At 42.5% G+C, this 9,716-nt stretch overlaps 1 protein-coding gene and 1 pseudogene across 2 annotated transcripts; both read left to right on the forward strand.

Annotated features, from left to right (window-relative positions):
- Positions 1–15: 15 nt before the first annotated feature.
- Positions 16–4,222, forward strand: RPL35A (ribosomal protein L35a). 2 transcript variants are annotated; one of them, XM_036243084.1, is made up of 5 exons: positions 16–92; positions 813–857; positions 1,073–1,225; positions 2,777–2,921; positions 4,148–4,222. In XM_036243084.1, the coding sequence occupies exons 2-5, from the start codon at positions 847–849 to the stop codon at positions 4,169–4,171; spliced, it is 333 nt and encodes a 110-aa protein (XP_036098977.1). In that variant the 5' UTR covers positions 16–92; positions 813–846; the 3' UTR covers positions 4,172–4,222. The 2 variants fall into 2 exon arrangements, with proteins under 2 accessions (XP_036098977.1, XP_036098976.1); XM_036243083.1 differs by lacking the exon at positions 4,148–4,222 and having other exon boundaries at positions 2,777–2,981.
- A 4,019-nt stretch (positions 4,223–8,241) lies between these two features.
- On the forward strand, positions 8,242–9,462 carry LOC118616952 (annotated as a pseudogene).
- Positions 9,463–9,716: the final 254 nt, after the last annotated feature.

Below are 9,716 nucleotides of genomic sequence, written 5' to 3' on the forward strand. Positions count from 1 at the left end.
TAAACTGAGGGCGGGGCGGAGAGGTGTTTATCCCACAAGGCCACGCGGCGGGGCCTTGTTTTCCTTTTTCTGCCATCTTGGACCCTGTGGAGGTGAGTGGAATTCCTGCTGCTGAACTTTGGGGGTAAATAACTGGAGTGGTTTCCACCACATTTCTCGGCGAGGCACTGCTGGGGCACCAAGGCTCTGCCAGGCATTGATTTCGATGGATCCCAGCAACAGGGAGGACAGGATGGAGGAGATGGAGGACTGATGGTGCTGGTCCCCTGATGTCCGGAGAACCGGTTCCCCCGTAGTCAGTTGCTTCCTGGGCCCTTACGGAATGGCACAGATGCATTTTTGTCTCTGCATTTACCTTTTCGAGACAGTGGCTGCATTTGGCTGGGTTTTTCACTTCCTACCCCTCCAAGCCTGACTTTGCTTGTTTGCAGTCTCTTCTCAGCTTTTCTTTCCCATTCATTGCTTAAGAGTCTTGTTTTCTCTCTGCTTCTCTGAGTCCTTGATTTTTTTTTTTGTAGTGATCATGGTATGAATTTTCTAAGGACTCCCTTTTGGAGTTTTCTAGGTGTTATTTTAGTGTACAATTTTGCCACTTTCGTTTCATTTTGGAGTTTGCTTAGCTATCAGGCATTCTCTCAGGTGGACTGTCTTACCAGAGTGTGTTTCGTAGACAACAGGCATAATTACGTTGCCCCACTCTGAACGTGAGGTGCCGATCAAAAAGGAATTTACCTAACAGGTTTAAGAAACGAGAAGGGGACTGGGTGGGGAATGTGCGTTGCAAGATTTTAAACTGATTCTTTTTGTTTAAGGCCTGCTGGGAACAGGACTTCTATAAGGACAAATATGTCTGGAAGGTAAGCGTTTTTAATGTAATCGCTTTGTTCTTGTAGGTTTTTTGTTTATTAGGCATGGAGCTAATTAAATGCGGGCTTTATTATTGGGGGGAAATTAGATGTTTGTTATAGATAACTTTTGTGTAGGGGTCATTACAAGTCAAATCTTACTGGTTGTTAAAGTTAAACGAAATCTTACAACAGTTTGTAGTTGATGTATATTTTGTGTGTCTTAGGCTGTGGTCCAAGGCCATTTTTGCCGGTTATAAACGGGGTCTCCGGAACCAGAGGGAGCACACGGCTCTTCTTAAAATTGAAGGTGTTTATGCTCGAGATGAAACTGAATTCTATCTGGGCAAGAGATGTGCTTATGTGTACAAAGCAAAGAAGTAAGTTTATAGTATTGTGCTTCTTGAGTTTTTACTTGAGATTTGTGTCTTTCTTATTCCAGCGAATAAACAAGATGTTGGTAAAGGAATTACTACTGTTGTGGCTTCTACTTTGGGACTTTTAGGAACTTTATGGGGGGCTATAGAAGGATGTTACTGTTGGTGGTGTTGCATTTAAGTATCTTCTGCAGTTATTGTAGCTGTTAATTGTTTCAAGGAAGCCAACTCCTGATACTGTGATATTAAGATTTTATAGAGCACTTTTCTTTTATCTTAATTGATTTTGTTGATTAGTTGAAATTATATTTTATATACATACTTAAAGATGTTTCTCTAGAGCACTGATTCTTTATCCTGGGTTCTTAAACCTATTTCAGACCAATTAACTATCTAGATACATGCTTTCATTTTTTACTTCCTTTTCTCCTATAATCAGAGTGAGCCTTTAAATTATGTCAGGTCATCTGTACATTGCTCAAACTCCAACTGATTCCGATGTCATTTAGTAAGAGCCAAAGTCATTAAAGACCAAGTGCGTTCAAGGCTCCTCCCCTATTCACCTCTTGGGTCTCTTCTGCCTTTCCACAAGCAAGGGACACAAACTCCTCAGTCTTTGTTTCAGTACTGCCTTCTTAGTGAGGCCTTCCAGGCTTAAAAATATGAAACACAGAGCCCAGGCTGGTTTGACTCAGCAGTTGTAGTATTGGCCTGTGGACTGTGGATCAAAGGGTCTCAGATTCCATTCCGATCAAGGGCATGTACCTGGGTTGCAGGTTCAGTCCCTGGCCCAGGTAGTCAGGGTCGTGCAAGAGGCAACCAATTGATGTGTCTTTCTCACATGGATGTTTCTCTCTCCCTTCCTCATCCCTTCCACTTTCTCTAAAAAAAAAAAAAAAAAAAAGGAAAAATGTCCTCGGGTGAGGATTAAGCAAAAAATAAAAATTGAAACATAGCCCTGGCCGGTTTGGCTCAGCGGTTAGAGCGTCGGCCTGCGGTCCGGAGAGACCCGGGTTTGGTTCCCGCTAAGGGCACGTACCTTGGTTGCAGTTTGTCCCCAGCCCTGGTTGGGTCGTGTGGGTGGCAACCACTCGATGTGTCGCTTTCACGTCGATGTTTCTCTCTTTCTCTCCCTCTCATTCTATCTGAGCAAAATATCGAAAAATGTCCTCGGGTGAGGATAAAAAAAAAAAGAAACATAAATACCTCAAAGTGCTTGTCGCCCCCCCCCCCCCATTAGTGTATCTCTTACCATCTTACATTCTATATTTTACTTATGCAAGTATAAGTGAAGGCTTTGGTTATCCTCTGAAAGGGATTTGTTTTGTAAACTGTATTTTACAAAATTCTAAAAATTACATTTATACAGTTTCTGGCATAGTAGGTATGGTACTCAAGTATTTGTTGAATGAATGATGCCCTAGGCTTTTATGTGGTGACTTAAATGGTTAACTAGGGTTAAGTGCCACTGGTCTAGATGTCACTTTGTATTTGTAAGACATCATTGTACTAATTGCCTGGGTTCTCATGTTTTTTGTTCCCTTTTAAAATCAGCAATACAGTGACTCCTGGTGGCAAACCAAACAAAACCAGAGTAATCTGGGGAAAGGTAACTCGTGCTCATGGAAATAGTGGCATGGTTCGTGCTAAATTCCGAAGCAACCTTCCTGCTAAGGCCATTGGACACAGAATTCGTGTAGTAAGTACAGTTATAAGCAATATGATACCGGTTGAGTCAAACTAAGCTCAGGGTGTTAGACTTTGACCTCTAAGAACTATTAGTGACTCTTGTGTAAATGTATTATGGAACATCACATTCTTGGTATTAGAAGGAAAGTGAAAGTAAACTTTTAAGTGAATTGTGCCTAGATTTCAGATTTTGCTAAAGTTGTGGGGAGGGGGGAGATAGTGTTTAATGAACGATTTTTTTTAGTAATTCTTAGCTGAGGATTTTTTCCATTGATTTTTAGATAGAGTGGAGGGAGGGAGATGGGGAGAGTAGAGAGAGAAACGTTGATATGAGAGAGATCTCACATTAATTGGTTGCCTCCCACATGACTCCAACTAAGGCAAGGAACAAACCCGCAACCCTTCCATCCAGGGGCTGATGCTCTAACCGCTAAGCTAAGCTAAGCTAAGCTGACCTGGGCTGAATGAATAATTTTGTCCCGTCAGGTGAAGCTTATTTGGTTGGAGCATCATCCTGGGCATTATTGGGGGTAGGTTCAATCCCTGGTCAGGGTACATAACCCAAGTTGCAGGTTCCATCCCAGGTCGAGGCATGTGCAGGAGGCAACAGATGGGATGTTTCTCTCACATTAATGTTTTTCCTTCTCTCTCTCCCTTTGTCTCAAAAAATAAATGAACAGTTTTTTGGAAAATAGGTTGGGCACTCAAGTAGCTGCTAGAAAATTAAAAATCAACATACCATTTCATGGTATAATTCTTAATATTTTCTCATCTCTTCATTATGGCAGTTTTGTTAACAATAGGTGTTGTTAGTCCTACTGTGTAGAAGAAAGCTGATGTTCATGTTTCTAGGTCCCAGAAGTTTGGCCCAAGTCTTTGACTGTAGATCCTATGATATTTTTTTCCCCTTAGGATATATTTTTAATAGCCATGGCCATAGTCTTAGGGGTCACCTGAAGTGCTTGAGGTTTCTCATCACAGGAAGTTTTTACTGTCACTAGAAGAAGCAAAATTAAATGGACTTTAATTGTTCCCAGAATGTTTTTAATCAAAACACATTCACCTGAAAACTGAAGGGCATTAAAACTTGGTTTGTTCACCACCTACATATAACTCATTGGATTCCTTTCAGAAATGAGTAATGGAACAATGGGAGATTTATTCATATTGTGTTACTCAATGACATTTGTATATGTAACATGCACCTAATGACATTTATTCTCTTTCCCTCTCCAGATGCTGTACCCCTCAAGGATTTAAATTTATTGAAAAGTAAATAAAATGGATTTGTTCTCTTGTGTTTTTGTTAAATGGCTCAAAAATCACTTTGCCCGAAATTCACTTGCTATGTGCTTAAATGGTGGCAGTTATCAGGTATTTTCACAAGTATACTAGGAAGCCAGGGCTGTATGTAGTGATGATTACAGAGATTTAGACAATAGAATAGGAATGCTGTATGAATTAAAGGTCTTATAGTTGGTGGAGGAGGGGAGCAAGTTAACTGGTTGGAGGCAGTGGAGAAGAAGTACCATGGACAGTGGTGGAGTACTTAAACCTAGCCTCTGATAAGCTTTTGGACAAGTGGAAATGCAGCAATTCCAGGGAGTGCAGAAGCTGACAATTGTAGCCACTACGTGTATGTACCATGACACTCTATATTTGCATATCAAAATGTGTCCACAACTTCCCTGTAACAGTTTATTTCATCTTTGTTACTACATTTTATTAAACATTAAATATTCTGGTAACTGCCCCCCTCATTAGATTGAGAATCAGTGAGAGAAGTTATCTTGATCTCTTAACTTTGGAATGGTATGTGCTTGTTCAACATAGATTGGGTGGGAAACTGGTGACTTAAAAATGGTGGTTGGGAGAAATTTTAATGGAAATTATATTGATAGTATTTGGCAGCTTAGTACATTGGCAGGGATGAGATATACTTGGCATTTGTGACTGGACAAAGCATTCCAGTATAACAAGTGGGATCAACTTGTGAGTTGAAAGTGTCAAAATAATGCCACATGCCTCAGTAATTTAGAGGTGTCAATATTGGCCTGGTTAGTTTAGCTTTGTTTGGCCCCATGTTTTAATGGAAAAGTGCAGGACTGGTTGGTCGTGCGGGTGGCAGCCACTCGATGTGTCCCTTCACGTCGATGTTTCTCTCTCTCTCCCTCCCACTCTATCTGTACAAAAAATGGAAAAATATCCTCGGGTGAGGATAAAAAAAAAAAAGAAAAGTGCAGGATTGAGCCCTGGTCTGTGTGTTCAGTGGTTAGAGCGTCAGCCCATGGACTGATTTCTGATATAGGGCGCATACCTGGGTTGCAGGATCAATCTCTGGCCCTGGTCTGGGTCGTTTGGGAGGCAGCCAATTGTTCTCCCTTCTGCTCTCAAAAAAATCAGTGGGAAAATATCCTTGAGTGAGGATTAACCAAAAAAGTAGCAAGTGCCAATTTCAGACACACTCCACTAAGATTGAGTTCCTACTCTCAAAAGACAGCCATTACAAACAAACCTATTTTATTTGTGCCAGTACAGGATATTTATCAGAGTGCTCAGGGATAAAGGCATTTGAGGACTAGGGAAATGACTGGTTTTATGTGAAGGAAGGCATTTGAGGAACCATTTACCTGGGTTATGTAATGTGACAAACCTATTGGGAATAATTGGCAAGTTTCAAAAACCAAAATGCCAGATAATGCAAGGTCTTGTGGACTGTACTAGGGATCTTAAACTTACATTCTTGTATGTAATGGTGTCATTAAAACACTTGGTTGACAGGATTGAACAGATTAATACTTTAGGACCCAGTGGTAACCCAGTATAAGCCAAAGGGAAACCCAGGTAGGGTTTGCAATCTTAACTTTTTGGGGGAACTGAAATAGAACAGACTCCATAAACATTGACAAATTTAAAACCAAGTAGAGGTATTCAAGGGCAACATGTTACCCACCTTTGGTTGATGTGTGGGGAACCAGGAGATGGGTTTTGTTGATTTGCTGAGGTGGTAGTGTTGAATGAGGAGACTGTAGGATGTTTAGTTGTGAATATGTCCAGGAAGGTAGATGGATATTCAGGTCTGGGTTAGTCATATAGAGGAAAAGAAATTGTGCAGCCCTGGTCCAGTAGTTAAGCTGGTTAGAATGTCCTGATACCCAGGTTGTGGGTTCGATCTCTGGTCAGGGCACATACAAGAGTCAACTAATGAATGCATAAATAAGTCAATGTTTCTCTTCCTCTCCCTCTAAAAACATTAAAAAACTCAGTGCCTGTCATCTTTATAGAAGTCAAGTAAATGTATTCTGAGTGGGATAGATGATGGCAGTAGAGCAATGGGGGTGAATACACAAGAAATGATGGGCATTTGAGCAAAACAAGGAACAGAAAGCTGACAATCCTTGGGATAACTTAAGTTACTTGCGTGCTAATTCATCCTCATTTTATCTTTTGGTGTTTTTTTTTCTTTTTTTTCATCCTCACCCGAGGATATTTTTCCATTTTTTTGTTCAGATAGAGTGGGAGGGAGAGAGAGAAACATCGACATGAAAGGGACACATCGAGTGGTTGCCACCCGCACGACCCAACCAGGGCCGGGGACAAACTGCAACAAAGGTACATGCCCCTATTGGGAACTGAACCCGGGTCGCTCTCGACTGCAGGCTGACGCTCTAACCACTGAGCAAAAACGGCCAGGGCCAGAGGCTATTTTTTTCCATTGGTTTTTAGAGAGAGGAGAAAAAAACATCTATGTGAGAGAGACATCGATTGGTTGCCTCCCAAACGCACTCAACCAGGGCAGAGAATTGGACCTGCAGCCCAGGTACATGCCCTTGACAGAATCAAACCTGCAACCCTTTGGTTCAAGAGCTGACGCTCTAATCACTGGCCACTGCCATCCTCTTTTCAACTGATGTAATGCAGTACTTGTAAATGAGGGTGTTTGCAGTTTTCTGTTCCCATGATGAGGTTTGGTCTGTGCAAAAGTAGTCCTCAAGCCAAAGTCACCATTGGATGACCCATGTTTCACAGAAATGAGCTTGAATGGTTAGCAGCTTTTCCACTAGACCACTGAAAAAGTCTCTCCCCACCATGATACTACTGTTACAACTAGGAATTTGAAGATGACTGGTGTTCTTTGTTGACAATCCACAATTTCTTTGTAGTTGAAGGAGCACATGTGAAAATGATAAATTTGGTTTAGGAATCCAACTTCCACTAGTTGTGGGATAATAGACATTATTTTAATATTTAGAAATGATTTGAGAGAACAAGAGAGACTGATTTGCTGTTCCACTTATTTACACATTCATTGGTTGATTCTTGTATGTGCCCTGACTAGGGGTTGAACGTACAACTTTGGTGTATCCAGACAATGCTCTAACCAACTGGGCTACTCCACCAGGGTTGACACATTGAGTCTTTACTTGTAAAATGCCCCATCCTTGTATTATTTGTGTACATTATCATCACCAATGAAATACATTCTTTGGGATTTATATTTTTCCTGTCCCTACAGTTCCTAGTATAGTAATTTACAGTATCCACTTCCTGTTGAATGTTCCAGCTGAGTGCTTCCAATTCCTAGTTTTAACTCTTTGTTTCATGGGCCACAGATTTGTCCCGATTTTCAAAATATTTTGTATTTCCTCACTGCACAAAACGAAGGTAGTTTCCTTAATGGCAAGGATCCACCCAATCTCTTACTGAGTTAATACAGTTGCAATTCTTGGGTTTTAAGTAAGTTAAAGGATGGGGTTGATTAGTAAAGGATAGACACATCGCTGACTACAAGGAAATGACATGAAGAAGAAATGGCTGCCCTTGGCTGGTGGCTGGAACCTCCGCCTGAGCATCAAAGGGTCAGCGGGTTTGATTCCTGGTCAGGGGAGCTTACCTGGGTTGCATGATGTAACCAGTAATCACATGGATGTTTCTCTCTCCCCACCCTACCACCCTACTTCCCCTCCTCTTCTCTCTAGAAATCAATGAAAAAAATATCTTTGGGTGAGGATTAACAAAAAAGAAAGAAGAAATGGGCCTACAATTGATGACTCATAATAAACAGTAAAAACGAAAATCATGAGAAAGTCTTGCTCTTTGTTCCCAACTGTCATTCACAGGAACCCGTCTTTCTCATTCAGCAGCCAATGGGATCGTAGGGACGGCAGAAAACGGATCCCGCCTTTGACGATGAACCTTGATTGGCACTTCAGATAACCAATCAAGAGTGCCATGTTGTACCTGGCGAGGCATCCAGCTTCGATGTCTCATTTCTGGCGGTCGCGCGCTCTTTTCTTGGGACTGTAGAGGCTGCTTAGCCTCACCGTTACTTTGAGGAGAGAACATTAGGTAGAGAGGTATAAAAAATGCAGAGCAATAAAACCTTTAACTTGAAGAAGCAAAACCATGCTCCAAGGAAGCACCACCAGCAGCAACAGCAGCAGACGCCGCCGCCGTGAGTACCTGCAAACGGGTAACGTGCTAGCAGCCAGAATGAAGGCTTGACTATTGACGTGAAGCATTTTAGGAAACCAGGAGAGAAAACCTTCACCCAAAGTAGCCGGCTCTTAGTGGACAGTCTTGCTCCTGACATCACTGAGGAGGAAATGAGGAAATTATTTAAGAAATATGGAAAAGCAGGCGAAATCTTCATTCATAAGGGTAAGGGCTTTGGCTTTATCCGCTTGGAAACATGAACCCTAGCGGAGATTGCTAAAGTGGAACTTGACAACCTGGCACTCCCTGGAAAGCAGCTGCGTGAGCGCTTTGCCTGCCATAGTGCATCTCTCGCGCCAGAAACATTCCTTAGTATGTGTCCAGCGAACTGCTGGAGGAAGCCTTTTCTGTGTTTGGCCAGGTGGAGATGGCCTTCCTCGATCATCACTGTGGATGATCGAGGAAGGACCTCAGGAAAAGGCATTTATGAATTCTCAGGAAAGCCAGCTGCCCGGAAAGCTCTGGACAGATGCAGTGAAGGTTCCTTCCTGCTAACCACATTTCCTCGCCCTGTGACTGTGGAGCCCATGGACCAGGTAGATGATGAATAGGGACTTCCAGAGAAGCTGATTATAAAGAACCAGCAGTTTCTCAAGGAGCAGGATTTGCACAGCCTGGCTCCTTTGAGTATGAGTATGCCATGAGCTGGAAGGCACTCAATGAGATGGAGAAACAGCAACAGGACCAAGTGGACTGCAACATCAAGGAGGCTCCTGAGAAACTGGAGATGGAGATGGCAGCTGCCTGCCATGAGCACCAGGTCATGCTAATGGCAGGATCTGATGAGGCGTTGAGAACAACTGCGGAGGACGGAAGAGCTGCACAACCAAGAAGTGCAAAAACGAAAGCAACTGGAGCTCCTGCAGGAGGAAGAGTGCAGGTGCTGTGAGGAAGAGATGCTGCGATGGCAGAAAGGATTTAAGGGAACCTTCCCTGATGCAAGAGAGCAGGAGATATGGATGGGCCAGATGGCTGTGGGAGGTAATGTGGGCATAAACAACCAAGATGCCATGTCCCCTGCTCCTGTGCCTGCTGGTACCTTTTTCTTGGGTTAGGATTACCCAGGAATGGCCCTGTTGTGTTTGATGTTGCTGTTCACACCTTTTCTTGATAGGCCTAGTCCAATCTTGGGAAGAGTTGTTGTATGCTAAATGTCAGACAGTAGCTCTTAGCCTTGCCTATCTTAGGTAGTTATGCTGTACATTTTTAAAAATTGGTGTCCCAAGTTTGATTTGTCCCTGATACCTTTGAAGGTTTTCTGAGAAACAGCGCAGTAATGCAGCATCACCTTATTAAAATACATTTTTTT

The sequence above is a fragment of the Molossus molossus genome, unplaced genomic scaffold, assembly GCF_014108415.1.
Source record: "Molossus molossus isolate mMolMol1 unplaced genomic scaffold, mMolMol1.p scaffold_m16_p_5, whole genome shotgun sequence".
NCBI classification, from domain to species: domain Eukaryota; kingdom Metazoa; phylum Chordata; class Mammalia; order Chiroptera; family Molossidae; genus Molossus; species Molossus molossus.

Coding starts and splice junctions, on each gene's coding strand:
- RPL35A (XM_036243083.1), top strand. Junction 1,226..2,776: donor TATGTGTACAAAGCAAAGAA/GTAAGTTTATAG, acceptor TTTTAAAATCAG/CAATACAGTGACTCCTGGTG.